Source organism: Dama dama, chromosome 19 (genome assembly GCF_033118175.1).
Source record: "Dama dama isolate Ldn47 chromosome 19, ASM3311817v1, whole genome shotgun sequence".
Lineage (NCBI taxonomy): Eukaryota > Metazoa > Chordata > Mammalia > Artiodactyla > Cervidae > Dama > Dama dama.
In genome coordinates this window covers 32,091,954-32,113,236 of record NC_083699.1, presented here as the reverse complement: position 1 = coordinate 32,113,236, position 21,283 = coordinate 32,091,954, and the positions used below count along the sequence as shown (strand labels likewise).

General features: G+C 36.8%; 2 protein-coding genes and 1 long non-coding RNA gene across 4 annotated transcripts in view; 1 reads left to right on the top strand and 2 right to left on the bottom strand.

Moving 5' to 3' along the window:
- The first annotated feature begins 3 nt into the window (after nucleotides 1–3).
- On the top strand, nucleotides 4–19,190 carry MRPL47 (mitochondrial ribosomal protein L47). The gene is made up of 7 exons (XM_061166632.1): nucleotides 4–161; nucleotides 2,897–3,048; nucleotides 3,580–3,640; nucleotides 6,469–6,565; nucleotides 13,821–13,951; nucleotides 16,030–16,125; nucleotides 18,167–19,190. The coding sequence occupies exons 1-7, from the start codon at nucleotides 64–66 to the stop codon at nucleotides 18,288–18,290; spliced, it is 759 nt and encodes a 252-aa protein (XP_061022615.1). The 5' UTR covers nucleotides 4–63; the 3' UTR covers nucleotides 18,291–19,190.
- LOC133073340 (uncharacterized) lies at nucleotides 9,443–13,814 on the bottom strand. Its single transcript, XR_009696954.1, has 2 exons — nucleotides 11,558–13,814; nucleotides 9,443–10,560 (listed from the first exon to the last, which is right to left on the bottom strand). It is a non-coding gene; the product is annotated as an uncharacterized LOC133073340 (long non-coding RNA).
- The window catches only part of ACTL6A (actin like 6A), a 27,890-nt gene continuing 25,324 nt past the window's right edge, over nucleotides 18,718–21,283 (bottom strand). For both annotated transcript variants that reach the window (XM_061166630.1, XM_061166631.1), the window contains exons 13-14: nucleotides 20,688–20,774; nucleotides 18,718–19,189 (exon numbers count right to left, since the gene is read on the bottom strand). In XM_061166630.1, the coding sequence (XP_061022613.1) occupies nucleotides 19,109–19,189; nucleotides 20,688–20,774 (168 nt within the window). In that variant the 3' untranslated portion in view covers nucleotides 18,718–19,108. The remainder of the gene's footprint in view (nucleotides 19,190–20,687; nucleotides 20,775–21,283) is intronic.

Genomic DNA, 21,283 nt, shown 5'->3' with positions numbered 1-21,283 from the left:
GGCGTGAGACTCCGGAAGTGACGCCAGTTTGGCGGAAATGCGGTTTGCTTGCTGATACGAAAAATGGCTGCTGCCAGTTTGGCTGTTTTCTGCAGAAGAGTCTCGGCCGCTCTGAAGGCTTCTACGTCGTTAATAAGTTCCCAAGCCCTTGCTAGCACAGGGTAAGTTATTTGAGGGGTAGGTCTGTCCACTTCCCCAACTTTGGAACTTGTTTGATTGTTGAGATGCTGAAAACGTTTAGAGTTGGAAAGGCCGCCTTGATGGCTAGGCGCGAGCCCACCTTCGTGAGGAGTCAGTGACCTTGGAGAAGTCTCCCATCTGCGACATTGTCTGTATCTTCCTCAAACATTTTGTTGCCACCTACTGGGGACCAGGCAGTTCTTAGGGTCTGTAGAAACCCAGTATTTGTTTAATTAAATGTGGAGGTACAGAATCATTCTCCTTGACTGGGTGAGTTTTTTTAAAAATTCACTGAAGAGCTTTTGGATGTGGAACTGAGCGCTCTGTCAGGTTCTGTGAGTTAAAAGGGGGGGAAGGGGATGTGTACTCCCAAAGCCTGTCAAAAAGAGGTGTTGAGTAAATTTTGAGTGAATAAATGAAAGCCGAGTGAACTGACAGTCGCCTTGCAGGTGTGAGAAAAGAATATACTACAAACGGTGGTTATTTCTAGAAAGACCGCTTGTCTTCTGGACAGACAGATCATGTTTGACGTTAAGCTGTACGATTACCTCCCTGTTATTAGCTTTTGTTTTTAATGAGTTGAATTTTACAAATTATTGGGTTTTTGTTTTTGTTTTTTTTCCCCAAAAGGAAGTAATGTATGTGCTCTTTGAATTCAGCACTGTTATTGGGCATCTCTCAGCTATAATGTAATTCCTTACGTTAACCTCAGAGATAAGCAGTGGTTTGGTTTGGTTTTTTGTCTTTTTTTTGCAGAGGTTCAGGGGCTGTAACTTGAAAAGTGGCAGACTTGAATCAATTGTCTCTTCCATCTCATCATCGTTTTTCCTTAAAAAATAAGTTTAGATTTTTATCGTTACTATTAAGTTATCTGTTCACTTACAGACACTTTAGAAAATAAGGGAAAGTGTTTTTGAAGAAGAAAGTAACTATCAACTATGATGTTACCATTTAGAGATAAACAGGTTTTCTTCGTTTTCACTTTCAGAATATACACATACATGTAATTTTAAAATAAAATCAAAAAAATAAAAAAATAAAATCAGGATCATACTTACATACATGCATTTTTATATTCTACCCTTGTTTCGCCAGCTTTTTTTTTTTCAATTTCGAACCAAAAGAAAAGTTGTAAAAGTAGTACAAAGAATAACCATATACTCTTCACTTATATTAATCACTCCCCAGTATTTTGTCACATTTTTTATACTTTTTATATCCATGCTTTTATTCTTCTGAAATATTTGAGGCATGTCAAAATTGCAAGCATCATGACATTTCAGCATGAATTTCCTAAAAATAAGAAATGTCTTAACCACAATACTACAATGATCACACTGGGAATATTTTTTCTTTCTTTTTTATTCAGGGTTCAATCAGTGATCATTTATCATGTTAATTGTCATATCTTTTTAGTCTTCTTTAATCCAAAGCAGTTTCTTTTTTTCTCTTTCATGTCATTAATGTTTTTTTTTAATCTTCAAATTTAAATTTATTAAGACATTCAGCTATGTCAGTCTACATCCAAATCTGCTACTAAAAATAAAATAAAGTCACATCCCACATTAGGAATACCAAGTTGAAAAACACTTTTTGAGCCAAGCCTATTGTATAATTAAACGACTAGTTTCTTTTCATATCAAAATTCCCATAAAAAATTAACATTCCCCCTTCCCTAGTTCTACCTGTAGCCATGATGAATGTAAAAATTTAAATATGACACATCCTTGTCAAAGGAAAGGTGCAAAGTCTATTAACAGCTTTAAAAGTGTCATTTGCAGAGTGTGATCATACGGTATGTACTCATTCCCAAAGTGCAGATATTGCCATAATTTAACACTGCTTTGATTCAGTTGCCAAGAATTAAACATTACACAGGAGTGGAAAGTACACTCAGGGCCTTTCTCTCATTAATGTTTTTTAATAAAGTCAACCTTTTTAGAATATTCCTTCATTTGGATTTGGATTTGCTTGTTTGTTCATGATTAGATTCAGGTTAGTTTTTTGGGGAGGGAGTAGGAATACAGCACTTGTGATACATTTCATTATTGTATTTTAAATTATTTCTCCATGTCATTAAATATTGTTTACAAGTATGACTTTTAGATTGCAACATAATAAATTATCATACAGATGCACAATAATTATTTTAACCATTTCCAAGTTGCATGTTTACATTATTGTCTGCTTTTTGTTATCATATATAATGCTTTAATAGACTTTTAAAAAGTATAATTAGTTTGATAATGATATGATTTGATATTTTCATACATTTCAAAATGATCACCACAATAGACATTTTGATTTATCAATTCCTGTACGTGATCTTTTCTTTAGTTGAAATTTCTAAATCCAGTGGAATTACTGGCTTACAGGAGGAAGCATTGGGCCTCAGATGTGTTGCAAAATTAAACTTCAGAATGCTTTTATCTACTTATATGCCCACCAGCAGCATATGAAGGAGCTAAAAATTTTACTGTAAAATATAATTATGTCAATATATTATCTCTGAATTATGCTCTAAATTACAGGATAAATTACAGCATCTATACTGGGGATATTAAAAATAATTTTTAAAGCATTTTATGAATTTATTGTTTCTTGTGCAGAATCCCCAAGTTGGTTTTTTGATATTGTAAATGAGGAAATGATTCCATTTATTGCCTATAAAATCCAGATGTCATGAAACTTTAATCACTTGTTCATATATGTTCAGTTGCAGGTTTTCTCTTAGTCTGTTGACTAAGAATACATCAGATGTCACATCTTTTCACCAGTGTAGATTACTTCATACCACATTGTCTAGGAGAGGACTGGAAGAATTTTTTGATGACCCAAAGAATTGGGGGGAAGAAAAGGTGAAATCTGGTGAGATATTTGGGTTGATCAGTATTAAATATATTTATTAAACCTTCTATCATATTTGGATTATTTATCCAGTTTGGGAATTGCTTATGTTATTTTCTTTTTTCAGTTCCTTTGGGAATGTCTGTTAGAGAAAAATAGGAGAGTATAATAATAAACTATTCTTTGGCAGGTTGACAAATGGTTTAGAAGAGGAATGGGTTGAAATTATTAATTAAAGTGAGGTTTGGGGTTTGTTTTAGATTTCACTTTTTCAGAGATAATTGAATATTAATTTATAAGAATAGTAAGTATTTTGACATTAGACTGAAAATATATTTTGTACTAATACTGAGATGTTTTGAATGCTATTGCCAGTCACATTACTAATATCCAATTTAATCACAATTAAGTTCTAATTATATACTGTACTATAGTATAAAAAGCTATTATATATTTTATAGATAAGGAAACAGGTTTAGAAAGATTAAGTAATTTGCCAGAGGACACGTAACTAGAAAATTATTTCACCTTATGAGTTTATCACTTTAATAGGAGCTTCATGGACCTGTCAGCAATTAAGGAACAAAAGTAATGAAGATTTACATAAACTTTGGTAAGTATACTGAGTACATTAACATCTAAGAGTTTGAGGCAGTTATAGTATAATAATGAGATATAAACTTTATCTGATGTAGGAAATTAAGTGAAATGATTTATGGTACTGTTGGTGATATATAAGATGATTAAAATTTTTATGAATACTCCAGAGGTTAAGTTACATTATGAGAGATGTATCAGAGTTAGTTGGGAGTTTAGAAATTTTATTGTAACTGCTACCAGTCCTACTGCCACTTTTATACTACCAATTTCAGGAAACTAATAAAACAGAATGGGGATTAATTGGTCACATGTCAGTCTTCTTACTTTTTATTATTTTGCATGGCCTGGAAGCTTTAACTTAATTACTTTGAGAAAGTGTGTTGGAGGATGCACTTAATTAGAAATTTAGGTAGGTTTTGCTGGCAGGTTCTCCTGATGAATAAGAGTTGAGAGGATTTGAGACAGTTGATTTGTATATATACATATATTGAATATAAATTGAGGTATGATTGACATAACATTATATTAGTTTTGGATGTGCAGTGTAATGCTTCAGTATTTGTATATATTGCAAAATGATCATAATAAGTCCAGTTAATACTGTCACTGTACTTAGTTAGAGAAATTTTTTTCTTTGTGGTGAGGATTTTCAAGGTCCATTCTCTGAGGTACTTTCAATTATGTGATATAGTATTACTAACTATAGTCACTTTTATAACTGGGAATTTGTGCCTTTTGACCCCACCCCCACCCTCTGCATTCATTGACTATATTTAGCCTGAAGATATGTTTGTTTGGACTGTACTGTGTTTTAAAAATTGGGAAGTTTCACGCAAAAATAAGGACTTCTGGCTCTTCTTGAATAATCAGACCTGTGATGTTGCAGCACTGAACCTACATTCCTCCATGTAGGTCCCCTGCATGGTGACACTTGGCTGGTCTAAATGAAGCGGTCCATACCACTTCTTACCCATCTTGTTCTTTCACCAGGCTGCCTTCACTCAGCATTGCTGTTTGTCCAGGCACTGTAGTAGGCAGTTAAAGGTTTACCCCTTGATTTAAAGAGTGGTTTGTCTTTCATGGCAGATTAAAGAACTGTAAAATGCTTGTAAGATCACTAATACTACAGGCTTGTTCTGGTGATACAATAAGAAATAATATACTTTGTCTTTTGTCTCTGATGGCTTCACACATAGCTCCTTAATTCCTTGTAATTGCCTGAGTGATGTAAGTGTCTTTTGTTCTAATTAAACAACTCTTGGGTGAAGTGGGCTGGGAGGGCGTTGTTGCACACCTTCAGGAAAGACCAAGGCATGATTAGAGGGTAAAGAATTCAGCCTCACCACCATGCCCACCTCTGGGGGGTGGCGGGGGAGGGACTAGAGATTGAGTTCAGTCACCAGTGGCCAGTGACTTAATCAATCATCCCCGCATGATGAGACCTTTATAAAAGACCCTAAACAACTAGGTTTGGAGAGCTTCCAAGCTGGTAAATACATGGAGGTTCTGGGAGGGTGTTGTGCCCTGAGAAGGCAGGGTAGCTTTGCACCCCTTCTCCACATCTTGTCCTGTGCGTCTCTTCCACCTGGCTGTTTCTGAGTTGTATCCTTTATAATAAACCAGAGAGTAAAGTGCTTTGCTGAATTCTGTGAGCTGTTCTATCAAAATATCAAACCCAAGGAGAGGGTTTTTGGAACCCCTAACTTACAGCAGGTCTGTCAGATATATGTAAGGCCTAGAAATCATTATTGGCATCTAAAGTGGGGCAGTCTTTTTTGTGGGACTGAATCCTTACTTTTGTGGAATCTGGCACTAACTTCAGGTAGTTAGGGTCAGAGGAGTTGGAAAAGTTGTGTTAGAAAAGACAGCATAAGAAGGAAAAACCCTCATTTGGTGTCAGATATGTAACACAGCACAACAGATTCATTATAAAAATGTGTTGTCTTACAGCGTGTTTACTGCCGCTTATTGGTAAGGGGATAGTTAAGGCAGTTTCAGTTCATCCTGGCGAAAACCAAATCGTTTATCTTCTGCCACTTTTCCCCCTCCAAATTGTCTTCTTCCACACCAAAAAGTAGCCCAATTCTTTTGTGTCATGTTCTGTGCCCCCCACGTTTATTTCCTTTCTTCCAGCTCTAATTCTCAATCAAACATTATTTATTCACAAAACTCATTCCCATTCAAGCTTTGCCACTTAGTGTTTTGATCTCAGTATTTGTGTTTGCTTAGGTTTTCTTTCCAGCCTAACTTATCCCATCTCTTTGATGCTTTCCCTGACTATCTTCGCCAGAAGGAATGTCTCGTCTCTCCCACTTAATTCTCTGGTACTTGCTGTCTATACCACTCAATACACCACAGCACATTACAGTTGTGGAGGGGGCATATGGGCTAAAAATAGACTGGATTACAGGGAGTTCACGATTTGACTTAGCTGAATTAGCTACGTGCCCCCCAGATACCTTACATGTCTTAGCTTTAGTTTCTTCATTGAGAAAATGGAAATGATTCCAACCTCAGAATTATTGTGAGAATTCGGTGAAATAAATGTATATAATGTGCTTAAAACAGGAGCTGAATAGGTGTTAGTTGCCTTCCATCTGCTCTTTCCACTTGGAATGTAGGGACTCTACTTTATGCTTGTTTGTGACTCTTCTGGTACTTCCTTCATACAGTATGTGGCACTTGGAAAATCTAGTGAACAAATGAGTGAGACTAGATACAGCTTGTTTAAAGGGTTATTCTAAAGAACTTTTGAGTACAGATTATTAATTTTCATGTCAAAAGCCACAATTTTATTACTATAACCACAGAATAGCATTACTAGTTCTGTTTTTCATATAGGTATGTTCTCCTGAAAGAAAGAAACATGCTCCTAACTCTAGAACAGGAAGCTAAGCGACAGAGGCTGCCAATGCCAAGCCCGGAGCGCTTAGAAAAGGTGAGATTTGTGGGAGTCTGGAGACTGCTGAGTGTGGGATAAAAGCTAAAAGGTGTGAGCATATCATTCCTACAATTCTTGGCAAGTAGGTTTCTTTCTATTTCTGCTTGATTTTTAGGAAATCTACATCCTTAAGCAACTATTACTACTATATAATTTAGAATATTTCCATCCTCCCAAAAGGAAATCTCAGACCCATCTTCATTCCCATTTCTACCTATAAGCCCCAAATGTGCATGGACCTATCTTAGGTAAACCCCTAGGAGTAAACTTGCTGTGTTGTGTGCTAAATCCATGTTTAACATTTTAGGAAACAGTCCAACCATTTTCTAAAGTACCTGCACCATCTTAGATTTCTAGTTCTGGTTTAACTACTTCTGTACCAACTAGGTCAAATTTGTTTAATGCTTTTTTAATAATTGGTATAAAAAACCTATAACAGAAGTGTTATCATCATAACCATTTTTTAAAAATATTTACTTATTTTTGCCTGCTCTGGGTCTTTGTTGCTGTGCAGGGACTTTCTCTAGTTGCCGTATATGGGCTTCTCTTGGCTGCAGCTTCTCTTGTTGCAGAGCACGGGCTCTTGGGCACGTGGGATTTGGTACTTGTGGTGCATGGGCTTAGTTGCTATGCAGCATGGGGGATCTTCCCCGACCAGGAATCAGACTAGTGTCCATTGCATTGTTGCATGGCAGACTCTTAACCACTAAACCACCAGGGAAGCCCCATCTTAACCATTTTAATTAATAAGTTTTTTATAGTTTATAAAATTGTTTCAGGTGTACACCATAGTGATTCAGTTTTTTTTATATATATATATATACACACACACATCCCCCTCCCCCCACCCCGATTGCTTCCCATTATAGGTTACTACAGAAATTGAACATGGAGAAGGAAATGGCAACCCACTCCAGTATTCTTGCCTGGAAAATCCCATAGACGAAGGAGCCTGGTGGTCTGCAGTCCATAGGGTCACAAGAGTCGGACACAGCGACTAAACCAGCACCACCAATTTGTTTTTTGGAACTAAAAATGTCCATCAAAGGGACAACACTTCAAAGATTTAATTGGAAAGTGTTTTGTTTTGGCTTTTTTAAATGATGGAGAGAGAGAGACAGAGAGACAGAGGTCTCCATCAGTAAGTCTCACCTAATGAGCAATGGAGGTTTTCTGGGCAAAGTCTCTGTAAATAGTAGCTTCATTTGTTACCTAAAATACCATTGCGTTTAGTGGTGTAAAGATTGTATTTTATTTTCAACCAAACTTTATAGTTAATGACTAGAACTAATATTAACAATTGACATTAAATATTTTTCTGGAATTTAAAGAATGCCACTGTTAAAAGAATAGCCTATTAATTGGTTTTCAATATTTAACCAAAGACATAAAATAAATCTAGATGAAGGCAAAAGAAAAAAAAAAGAAATTGAACATAATTTCCTGTGCAAGACAGTAAATCCTTGTTGCTTATCTATTTTATGTATAGTAGTTTTTGTCTGTTAATTCCTTATGCCTTATTTACTCTTCTCCCCACGCCTTCTCCTCTTTGGTAAGCATAAGCTTGTTTTCTATGTCTGTGAGTGTGTTTCTGTTTCATATTAGAGTCATTGTATTATTTTTTAGATTCCACATGTGATATCATAATATTTGTCTTTTTCTAACTTGACTAAGTATAATATTTCCTAGGTTCATCTATATTGCTGTAAATGACAGTATTTCATTCTTTATTGTGTCTGAGTAGTATTCCATTGTGGTGTTTGTATGTGTATACACGTATATCACATCTTCCTAAGCCAGTTGTCTGTTGATGGGCACTTCAGTTGTTTCCATGTCTTAGCAGTTGTAAATAGTGCTGCTGTGAACATTGGGATGCCTGTATCTTTGCAAATTATAGTTCTTTTTTCTGGAAGTATACCCAGGAGTGGGATTGCTGGGTCGTATGGTAGTGCTGTTTTTGGTGTTTTTAGGGAAAATTATTTTCCATAGTGGCTGCACCAGTTTACATTCCCACCGAGAGTTTTGAAGGGTTCCCTTTTCTCTACACCCTCTCCAGCATTTATTGTTTGTAGGTATTTTGATGGTAACCATTCTGGCCAATGTGAGGTGATACCTCCCTGTGATTTAGGCTTGCTTCTCTTTAGTCATTAGGGATGTTGATCATCTTTTCATGTGACTGTTGGTCATCTGTATGTCTTTGGAGAAATGTCTATTTAGGTTTTCTGCCCATATTTTGATTGGGTTGGTTTTTTTTTTTTTCGATATTGAGTTGTGTGAGCTCTTGTGTATTTTGGATATTAACCTCTTGTCAGTCCCATCATTTACAGATATTTTCTCTGGTTCCATATGTTGTCTTTTCATTTTGTTGATGGGCAAAAGCTTTTTGCTGATTTGCTGGGCAAAAGCTTTTACATTTGATTATGTTCCATTTGTTTATTTTTGCTTTTATTTCCTTTGCCTTGGGAAACTGACCTAAGAATACATTGCTACAATTCAGGTCTGAAAACATTTTGCCTGTGATCTCTTCTAGGAGTTCTATGATGTCATGTCTTTTATTTAGGCCTTTAAACCATTTTGAGTTCATTTTTTTATACAGTGTACTTTTTATATGGTGTATAAATTCTTTTAGTTTTTGCTACTTTTCTGAGAAATTCCTTCTCTTTCTATTCTAAATGACAATCTTGCAGGGTGGAGTACCTAGGTTGCAGGATTTTCACCTTTCAGGGCTTGAGTATATCATGCCACACCCTTCTGGTGTTTCGGGAGCTCCGTGACTTTTTGAGTAACTGACTTTTCTCTTGCTGCCTTTAAAATTCTTTAAGTTTTGCCATTTTAATAATGGTATGTCTTAGTTTGGGTGTGTTTGGGTTCATCTTGTTTAGGACCCTCTCTCTATGCTTCCTGTACCTTGATATCTGTTTCATTCTTTGGGTTTAGGAAGTTTTCAGTCATAATTTCTTGAAATAATGTTTTTTGATTTCCTTCTCCCTCTCTGTTTGCAGAATCCCTGAATCTGTTAGGATTCAGAATCCCTGTTATGCACAAGTTGGAACACTTTATGATCATCCCATAGACCTCATAATGTTGCTTTCATTTTTTTCATTTGTCTTTCTGTCTGCTGTTTTGATTGGGTGATTTCCATTATTCTGTCTGTCTTGGCAGATTTCCCAGCAGGCTAGAGGGCTTGACTGCGCATGTAGGACCCCAGGACTGGCATGGGAGTGCCCAAATTGTGGGTTGATCCACTCCCTCTGGACCTTCTGTTCCTCACAGATCCCTCCCAGTGGCACAGGTACTGGACCTGATGCCTTCTCCCTGGTGACAGGGAGATCTCCGGGCAGCTTTGGGTGTACGGGAGATCTGCCAGTTTCCAGTTAGTTTTCTGTGAGAATTGTTCCGTGTTATGTGTTTGTTGGGGGTGAGGAGCTCCACTTCCTCCTCCTCCATCATCTTGATTCCCTTCCTGTAGTTCAGCAATATTAAGTACTTTCACATTACTCTGAAAAGGTCAACTGTTATTTAAGTTAGGTTTTCTTCATCATTAAAAAGAAATCTTTTGGTGTCTTTATTTCCATTCCGTTAGGTAGTCAATCCTGTGTATTTCCTATATATCCATCAGAATTTTTCTCTGCATATAGAAATGTGCCTGATTATTTTTATTTACATACATTTGTTTATATTGTATATAATCTTCTGAGACTTACATCTTCTACTTACTAATATATTTTAGAGATTTTCCCACATCAGTAAATGCAGATCTGCAATTACTTCTTCCGTGTAGAGGTTTTATGTTTTATTTAGTTAGATTTGTTTGTTTATCCATAGAGCACTTTCAAAGTCAGCTCTTTATTGATGTTTTTTCCATTCCATAGTAAGTCAGTCAGTGAGATTAGAACCCAGCTTTTTGTAATTGCTTCAGTCTTGCTTCCTAACCTCAACTGCTTCAGGCTTCTTTCCCCACGCTGCTCACCACTGTTAGGATCTGGGTTTCCCTGCAGAGAGTCAAAGAAGGGGTGGGATAAAATCTGTTATTTACCCTAATTATGGAGAAGTTTAATCTGCCTTTGTAAAAGTTGAGTTGCATCATATTTTGGGTTTTTTAAGCTTTATTTTGGTAAAATATGAGACTGACAGAAAAATTATGAGAACAATACGAAAAGGCCTCCTTTAGCCAGATTCCCTGTGTGGCTACTTCACCACCATGTTTGCTTTATCCTTCTCTGCCTCCTCTCTACAAAGATACATTTTTCCTCAACTGTTTGAGAATAAGTTCTATATGTGATATCCCTTTACCTGTAGGTATTTAAGTGTATATTGCCCCACCCCCCAAAAAAGGATATTTCCTTACATAACCACTATACAGTTTTCAAAATCAGGAAATTAACATTGATAAATACTATACAGATCTTATTGAAATTTCATGTTATCCCAATATATCCTTTATAGCAAAGAAAATCCTGACTGATGTGTTTTCAGTTTTGTCTCTTGAATCTCCTTTAATCTGATTACTCAGTCTTTCTTTGTGTTTCATGACATTGACATCGTTGAAGAAAATGGGCCAATTTGGCCTTGTATGGTATTTCTCATGATAATAATCATGATTGGCAGGAATATCATAGATGTGATGCTGTATTCTTCACAGTGCATCAGGTGAGGAGGCATGCAGTGTTGATACATTCTGTTATTGAAGTTCTTAGCATTAGTAGTTTGGTTATTGTAGTGTTAGGTTTCTTCACTGTATAGTTACTGATTTTTCTTTTGGGAACGTGTAAATCCTCAAACTTGTACTCATTGGTTTTAGCCTCCTTTAATGATGATTTCATGCCTCAATCAGTTACTGCCATGATGTTTGCTAAATGGTGATTGTCTTAATTTCATTGTTCATTCTACACTGTTAGTTAGCTCTCTTCTGTAAGGAAGGGCTTTTCCTTTTCTCCATTTCCTCCTATCTTCCTTTCCCTTTTTTTTTCTTGATTCGTGGATTCCAACCTGATTCAATGAGTTAAAATCCTTTAGTATCATCACTCGAGATTTGGCCAGTGTGGGTTCCTTCAAGCTGGCCTCTGTGTTCTCATCAGTCTTTGATGAGGAATAGCAGGATATGCTGGATTCATCTTGTACTTTTTCTGCCCCAACCCTGGAATCAGCCATTTTACAGAGGAACCCTGCTGCCTTTGAATGGAAAATGGTATATTTAGAAACTAAGGTCTGAGTTGTGGTACATGTTTTCATTGCTGCAAAACATTTGTAAAGTAATGTGATTTTATTTTTAGGTATGTTTGCCAACTCTGCTTTTAAGGAAAGTTATGCTTCAGAGACTCTTTTAAGTGTATTGGCTGTTTATAAATAGCTCATTGTTTGATAAAAAAACTCATGCTAGAATGGTGCTGTTCTGAGACTTAAAGTTCAATAATAGACAATCCCCTCCCCTTGCTTTAAAACATATATTTTAGAGGTGAGCCTCAGCCCAGGAGATCATATGTACTGTATTTTCTTAATTAGTAGAATTTAAAATAATAAAAGTTTTCTCCAGATGAACTGAAAGTGATTATAATTTTTAACATCAAATATATGTAATTTTCTCAGTACTTTTGTGACATACTACTAATGAAAATTTATCAAGAAAAATTTTAAAAGAATTATGCTCATTTTAAGATATAAGTTGAAACTTTGGGAACTGTACAAGGATGCTCTTGCCTCTGGGAAAGTTATAAACTAGAAAAGAAAGCTCTTTGAGGGTGACTTTTGAATGAGGTGTATCTAATTGATACTTTTGATTTTCTTTCTTATCTCTTAGCATTAACATAAATAACTGGATGTTAGCTCTGTGTTCTTGTAGCCACTTATTTTCTGTCTGTGTGAGCTAACATTAGATTTCAGTTAGGAACCTCAGCTCTGACCTTGGGCAGACTCTTCAATGTAGCAGCCAGGTTTACTGAGTGCCTGAGGGTCAGAGACTTTGCATTAGGCTCTGATCACTGTGGTCCCTTTGCTCTTCTAAGTTTGTCCTCAAAATAGGATTTGTTGTTCTTACCCATCTTTTATTTCTCATGAATTTTGTAGAAAATCATATTGTCGAAAGGAAGTAGCATGTGGATTCAGCTATTCAGTGTGGCTTTGAGTCAAGCAGGTCAAAATATCTGTGTCTGAGTGTTTGGGACACAAATGACTAATTAAGGCCAGAACATAGGTTTTAATATTTTAAAAGTCACTGATTGTTATCATTTTGTAATAGGTCATTGAGTTTTAAGATGATGAGTCAAATTGGGTCTCCAAAAGGAATCTGTGCAAGTGTATCCTACTCAAAAAAAGTAACATATGGAAATTTGAGCTCAATAGATTTTTAGTTGGCTTAAAGCTCAACATTCAAAAAACTAAGATCATGGCATCCGGTCCCATCACTTCATGGCAAATAGATGGGGAAACAGTGGCTGACTTTATTTTTCCGGGCTCCAAAATCACTGCAGATGGTGATTGCAGCAATGAAATTAAAAGACGCTTACTCCTTGGAAGGAAAGTTATGACCAACCTAGACAGCATATGAAAAAGCAGAGACATTACTTTGCCAACAAAGGTCCGTCTAGTCAAGGCTATGGTTTTTCCAGTGGTCATGTATGGATGTGAGAGTTGGACTATAAAGAAAGCTGAGTGCTGGAGAATTGATGCTTTTTAACTGCGGTGTTGGAGAAGACTCTTGAGAGTCCCTTGGACTGCAAGGAGATCCAACCTGTCCATCCTAAAGGAGATCAGTCCTGGGTGTTCATTGGAAGGACTGATGTTGAAGCTGAAACTCCAGTACTTTAGCCACCTCATGCGAAGAGCTGACTCATTGGAAAAGACCCTGATGCTGGGAGGGGACTGGAGGCAGGAGGAGAAGGGGACGACAGAGGATGAGATGGTTGGATGGCATCACCGACTCGATGGACATGGGTTTGGGTAAACTCTGGGAGTTGGTGATGGACAGGGAGGCCTGGCCTGCTGCGGTTCATGGGGTCGCAAAGAACCAGACACGACTGAGCGACTGAACTGAACTGAAACTAAACTTTAAAAAAAGTTACAGAAAGTGGTACTACAGACACCTATATGTATGCATACCTAAGCCAAAAATATTTTTAGAAAATATTTGACAGAATGGTTCTTTGACAAAAAGATTCATCATAGATTTTCTGTAGCATAGTCTTTATGTGTTCTTTGTCTTTGGAATTCTGTCCTGGATGATTGTTGAAATTGTATTTTTGTATTCTTTTCTCAGGTGGTAGATTCCATGGATGCATTAGATAAAGTTGTCCAGGAAAGGGAAGATGCCCTCAGACTTCTTCAGACTGGTCAAGAAAAGCCTAGACCTGGTGCTTGGAGAAGAGACATCTTTGGAAGAATCATCTGGTACATAGTAGCTCTTCTCAGATGACAGTGAAGTCTCATGCCTCATCCTCTATCCAGTATCTTTTAAGAATATTTAGATACATTAGAGATGTATCTAATATAAATAGAGGTCCCCAGATCCCTTTGGAACTTCAGAATATGAATGAAGGTAGCTTTGTCTGGTATCCCTTGGCATCCCATTCCCATGGTTCAGTTATTTATAGGTTCTTCATAGGAATGATTCTTAATCTTATGTGAATCATATGACCTTTGGAGAATCTGATGAAAATTATAGATCCTTTCCCCAGAAAATGTTACATATGCACGTGTAATTTCAGAGAGTTATAAATCCCATGAAGCTCATTTTAGGACACATCTATCCTCTTCGCCCATTAAGAACCTGAACCTGAAACTATTTTAAGAAGTTCGTGAGGAATAAGACCATGTGGACCAATCTCAAGTTTGCCCCATTGCCCTTAGGATAAGCCCTAGTCCAAATGTTGAAACAGTTTATTTTCATTACATCTTTCCATTTCTGTGACATCTTGTCTCCAGGGTCCAATTCCAAAGTCCTATTAGACTTTGGGAAAGGATCTGGTAATAAACATTCACACTGAGCTATGAGAAATTGAGAAGACCCAGTGTATTCTCTCTTCCAGGGGCTTATTTGCATTTTGGTTGAACTGTCGAAAGGAAGCATCATTAGAAATTTAAACATCAGTTAGCAAGATGAGGAAGGAATTTTGGGTGGTTGGAGACCTTCTCTGTACTCTTGAAATTACACTGCATAATAGTGGTTATGCATTTGGTAGATTTATTTTTTTAATTAACTAATTTTATTTTTGGCTGAGCTGGGTCTTCTGTTGCTTCACATGGACTCTGGTTGAGACGAGTGGGGCTGCCCTCCGTTGCAGTGCTCGGCTTCTCATTGCGGGGCCTCTCTCGTCGCAGGGCCCAGGTTCTGGGCACTCGGCCTTCAGTAGTGGCGGCTCGCAGGCTGAGTGTGGGCTCGGTAGTTGCAGTGCACAGGCTTAGTTCTGCAGCAGGTGGAGTCCTCCCGGGCCAGGGACCAAGCCTGTGGCCCCTGCATCGCAAAGTCCTGGGAGATTCTTTTAACTCCATGTCATTCTTTTAATGGAGTTTGTGGTAGTGGGGCTGCTGGAGCCAAATTTAGGTGAGTGGTTGTGTGATCCAGTGCAGAAAAGAGAGGAATTGCCAAAACATCTGCCTAAGAACTTTCATCTGTTTTATTTTCTACAAAAATGTACTGGGGTTAATCCAAGCTGAGGTCAGATAGAAAGGGTGAGGATAGCGGAGAGAAACAGTCAACTTTAGAATCTGTAAGAGTGCTAATCTTGTTAAAGTTTAAAAGTTCTTGCTTTTTAACTTTCCTGGAGTTAAAGTAGTCAACAAAGCAGTTACGTCATCTTATTAACCAACGTAGCTTATCCGAATCAAACATTACAATTCCAAAAGATTGGCTAAATGCCCTGAAGTTAGTCCTTCTGTTACTTTTTTAATTGAAATATTTTCCAATGTTATCGTATGAATTCACAATTTCCTTTTTTCCCACTTAGCATTATTTTTTAGGTTTTGTTATGTTGAGGCATATATAAGTAGATAACTAAATCACTTGGTGCAATTTGTGTACATTTTAAAATCATAAAATGCATACATGTGAGTATCAGTGTTTCAAATTATATGTGTACATATATAAAGTTAGTACACACATATATATATGTAGGAAAATTACAAAATATATCTGGTAATGATACACTCCAGTTTATGACTGGAAGCTATTGTGAAAGTGGAGAACTTGTGTTTTTAAACTTTTATATGTATATTTTTAAAAGAGTGATCTGAAGCAAACATTGCAAAATATTAATGTTTGCAGTTTTGCAGTAGCTTCATGAGTGTCTGATACCTCTTAGTTTAGAATACTTCATAATGTAAACTGTATAAAAATTTTAAATCTTTAAAAAGCCAATTACATCTCATTTTATTGAAAACATATCTAGTCCAAAGAAGGCTAAATCTGTAAAAAGTGAAAATCTATTGCATGTTTTCTGTAGGGTGATACCTTTTTGTTTTCTTGGCAGGCACAAGTTCAAGCAGTGGCCTATACCTTGGTACCTAAATAAAAGATATAATAGAAAACGATTTTTTGCAATGCCCTACGTGGAACGTTTTGTCAGGTGAGCACAAGTACCCTTAGTACTAAAACATATCTTTACATCAGACGGTGTGTTAAGCTTTTATATGACTAATACATGTTCATTGTGGAAAAGCTAGAAAAATCGGTAATAAAAAAAAAATAGTCTTACATAATTTCACCATCCAGATATAGCTGCTGCTAACATTTTAATATATATCCTTTCAGAAGTTTTATTGTCTTTCTCTTCATCAATATATATAAGTAGTTGTTTAAATCTTTTTGTAATGTTAAAGTTCCATACACTTCAGCTGCATAGACTGTGAGCTTATGTTATTGCAGGAATGATGAAATGAGAGGGGGCTTGGGTGAGGAAAGAAGCCTGTCGTAGTATATCTGAATTCATGTTATCCTGCAGAATGGTGATTTCCAGATACTTTGCGTAGCAGGTTTGTTATTGAACAGGGAGAAGTAGGGCTTCTGTTGTAGTAGAGGAGTGGAGTGGTTACCTGAGTGAAATGGTTACAAGCTGAGAACTATAAAAACAAGATTTTTAGAAACAGCTATTTGAAAACACTGGATCCATATCCAAAAACAGACAGAAGCCTGAGAAGAATTTTAATCCCCAGAATTGGAATTGAACGGGAAAACAATTGCCAGTGTGTACTTTCTGGGGTCAGAGTGCCACTTAACATCCAGGGTTGTGGCTGCAGAAACAAGGTAGGGGAAATTGCCTGGTTACTGGCTAAAGGTGCTACAGATCAGAATTCAAGGCAGAAAAGCAGCTGGAAATCTAAGGGGAAAATCCTAGCAGCACAAGAACCACAGCTTTTAACAACTGCCTTAGATAATGCAGCCACCTTTCAGCATTAATTCTTTTAAAGACTAATTTTTTCCTCTCAAAGCTTGTTTCCATAATGAAAAAACAAAAGGACCTTTAAAAGCATAACCTTGCTATAGCATGTGAGATGAGCACAATTGTACAGTAGTTTGAACATTCTTTGTCATTGCCCTTCTTCAAGATCGGAATGAAAACTGACCTTTTCCAATCATGTGGCCACTGCTGAGCTTTCCAAATTTGCTGAGTGCAGCACTTTAACAGCATCATCTTTTAGGATTTTAAATCGCTTATCTGGAATTCTGTTACCTCCATTAGTTCCTAGAAATGCTCTATATTCAGTGATTTAACTTCCTGCAAGGGTGTCTCCAGAATTTGTCCTTCCTACTCTGTTCTGCCTTAGTGCAATCTGTTTTCATCAAATTGAATTATTGAACATTCTCAAGAATAGTAAACCTTGCATAGGAATCTCAAGAAGGCAGGGATATATGTATAGTTGTGGCTGATTTTCATTGTTGTATGGCAGTTGAAATTCAATGCCTGTCTCTTAATTGCATTATTTCAGTTTAAATACAGTAGAGGCCTGGCATCCATGTATCATTTGCAGTTTTGATGATTTCAGAATGACTCTAGAAGTCAACATTTTAGCTGAGGCATGAAGGCCTAATGCCCCAGGATGCTGATAGGTAGAGGCCAACTCGGTGGCAAGTCCAAGGAGCACTAAGCAGCATCTCTCAGCATGGTTTTATTCTCTCAGCATAGGGGAAATGATGCTGGACTGGGTGCTATTTGAAATTAGGGAGTTTCTAAATGTCTTAGGATGTAGGACATAAAAAATACCTAATGTATTCAATAAAATTACATTATTTCTGAAATAAAGGAGAAAGCCCAGTTTGTTGCAGACTCATGAGATCTGTTCTTACTTTCCAGTCAGAAAGTAGCAAAGAGAATTGGTGTAGGGTTATAGATGCAGTTAATTTCTTTGGCCGCACCAAATGGCATTTGGGATCTTAGTTCCCCAGATCGAACCTGCAGTGGAAACACAGTCTTACCCACTAGACCTCCTGCTTATCTTTGACTTGTGTAGGTTTACAGTGGTTACTCAAGTTTAATAATAACATGACACACCTAATACAGAGACTGGCCTGATTGGCGTCTTCAAGTAATTGATCTGGACGCATGTTACAGTACCACGTAACAGGGAAGTCATTTTGCATAAATTGCTGTTATGCTTTTATTTTCCTAGATTGAGAATTGAGAAACAAGCCCGCATCAAAGCAAGGAAGATAAATTTAGCACGAAAGAAAGAAAAGTTTCTTCAGAAAAAGTTTCCACATCTTTCTGAAGCCCAGAAGTCAAGTGCTGCCTAAGATATCTTAACCATAATTTACTATTTTGTTTTTCTTGGATTACAGTCCACATACAAAAGTAAATACTAAGTGGTTTATAAATAACTTGTGTTTTTAGTCAAAGGACTGTTGACTGTTTTAAGAGTTATTATGGCATGCTAATTTTGGAAGTGGTCAAAATCAATATAAAGTTAGATTAAATTTCCATTTTATAAATTCTGTGTCTAAGCAGACTTTTAATTAACTGCCTGCATCTTAGAGTGGGAAAGTGATACCAACTGCTATAACAAATAGGCAAGAAGGTAATTTTGGAATTCAGGTAACCTTACCTACTATTGTTACTAGATATGAAGGAACTGTGAATTCAGTGGGTACTTCCATTCAAAACAATGATAAACACATTTAGTATTTAAAGTAGCAAGTTACAACACAGCAGTCCAAAAAAAAATTTCTGGAATGGCTAGTAATTTTTATTTAATTTTAAAAGCCTAATGTAAAAAGCATAGGCAATAAGTTTTACTAGTCAATAAAAAGCAATTCTACCAATCCACTGGTAATATACTAAACAGAGTTGGAAAGCATTTTACTGAAAGCAAAATATTTAGAGAAAATAGACATTTATACAAAATTATAAAATGCTTGTAATAAGAATAAGTGCATTTCAAGGAAAGCACAAACTTATTTTAATTTATAGAACCAGTTAAAGCCTTAAAAAATTTAAGTGGAATTGAAATATGCAAAAATGTATAAACATTCTACAAAAGATGGTTGTTCTTTTCCTGAGTATACTAAAGCTATGAAACGTAAGGTGACATAGAAGGTAGAGGTTTGGGAACTTATCAAGGGCATTTCCTTTCTACACACTGCTTTCCTCCTTCTTCATATTCTTGTTTAGAAATCCACATCTGCTGAAAGGTGCCCTGTGAAAGGAAAGAAAAAAATCACATATATGTACCTTTCTATTGGGAATAAAATTTTTTAATATCTTCATTTTCACAATTCTGAGTCTTTTAAGAGCTCTTATACTGCTACTGCTAAGTCGCTTCAGTCATGTCCGACTCTGTGCGACCCCATAGACGGCAGCCCACCAGGCTCCCCTGTCCGTGGGATTCTCCAGGCAAGAATACTGGAGTGGGTTGCCACTTCCTTCTCCAATGCATGAAAGTGAAAAATGAAAGTGAAGTCGCTCAGTCGTGTCCGACTCTTAGCAACCCCATGGACTGCAGCCTACCAGGCTCCTCCGTCCATGGGATCTTCCAGGCAAGAGTACTGGAGTGGGGTGCCATTGCCTTCTCCGTAAGAGCTCTTATACCTCTCCCCAAATAGTACTCAAATTACACCATTCTTATTTCTGCCCTCCTCTAGAATACCCAAAGACACTATTTAGTCTTACCCAAGTTTACATAGGATATTAAATCTTTCTATACTGTCTTGAGGACTTAGAAAATGCTGAGAAAGGAAGATGAAGAGTTTCGCTCTGATGGCTTGGTTAACGGCAACAGGAGAAATTGTTGGAAGGCTTGATCCTAGTACAGTATTTACGCAATGTTCTAGCATTTGATTAACGGTAACATTTAGAAGTCAGACTAGGATAAAGTTTGGCAAGTACACAAACGACAGTACACATGCACTATACAAAATAAACAGAAGGTGACAGAAGGAAAAGGACCAAAGGAGGAAGGGTCCTGGACTACATTACTATTAAGACGTGTAAGCAGGAGAAATCCATTCCCTGTGATTATTCAAGTGGATTCGTACGTATTCAGTTTTGAACTAAGATCTATTAAGAGACTAGAAATAAAACATAGACCAGAAATATATAAATGGGCAGTTAAAAACATTTAATAGTTAATAGGTTTTAAAAAATATTTAGCGTTAAGTAATCATTTACTTTGGCTGCTCTGAGGTGAAGGAAATTTTCTAAATTTAGGGTACAGGTAAGTATAAGAATTTCCTCCTGATTTCAAGGTAGGAAGCCAGTCCAAGCAACATGCAAACCTTAATACCATGACTTCACCATCTGCCCCAGGAACCAATTCCTGACTTCTACCTTGGCAACAGGCCAGGGAGCAACCAGAATCCAAGAAGAATGATTTAATTTTAAGTGGGCTGCAGATAAGTCCTGACCAGTGCCAATGTGTGAGTACTGTTAGAAGAGGCATGAATAAGTTCACAGATTCCCACCTTGGAGAGGGAAACTAATCAGATTGACAATACCCACTAACAAGGTAATGAGGCATTTTTGTCATTTCATAATAGCTAAGACTAGCATCAGGTCCTCTACAAATGTGATATATAAAATGCAAAGATGATGCATAGGAATTATTTTAGTCTTTTTACTAAATTTAGTATTTTAAGTGATACATTCAAGTTAAATAAGAATCTTAAACTATCTTGCAAAGTAGTTTATCTACTAACCAAAGAAGCTAGAATGGAGCCACCGATCCATGAACTAAACCTCCGTTCCACTGTCGTATTATTTGCAATCAGTTTCAACCGCATACTCTAAAAACAGAAAGGGAAGAATAAGTATTAGTGTTATCAAATAGAACAAGGGCCTCAACTTAGGAAATTCAATTTTGATGACTTTTTAGTGGATCTGGTTCAAGCACTAATTATACATGATTATTTTGTAGTAGCTAGGTTAATAATAGGCATAGGTTGAACTGTATAGGATTTTAAAGTACTTTGTCTTGTGAAATTTAATAAATTATATAAACCTTAGAAAACTGCATGCTAGAGAGTACAGTATTCAGAATTTCATCTTAAAACAGCAAATATGTACTTGAACACTTATTATATATCGGGTAGTGTTATATAACCATGTTTTTATGGCTCACCACTACCCCTCTCTCACTTTCTGTATGGAGAGATCTATCTCCCCCCTACCTAGGAATTTGCTTCTGGGGATAGTTCTCAGATTATTGACACTTACCAATTACGCTATACATGAACATTCAGTTTGAGTCTGCATGCAGCAGGGGTGGAGTATGTAGAATGGGAAGGAGGGGTGC

Bases quoted from the DNA above. Each gene is read 5' to 3' on its own strand.
- MRPL47 (XM_061166632.1), top strand. From the start codon at position 64: ATGGCTGCTGCCAGTTTGGCTGTTTTCTGCAGAAGAGTCTCGGCCGCT. The intron at 162-2,896 runs GTAAGTTATTTG...ATATATGTTCAG, and splicing joins CAAGCCCTTGCTAGCACAGG to TTGCAGGTTTTCTCTTAGTC. The intron at 13,952-16,029 runs GTACATAGTAGC...TTTTCTTGGCAG, and splicing joins ATCTTTGGAAGAATCATCTG to GCACAAGTTCAAGCAGTGGC.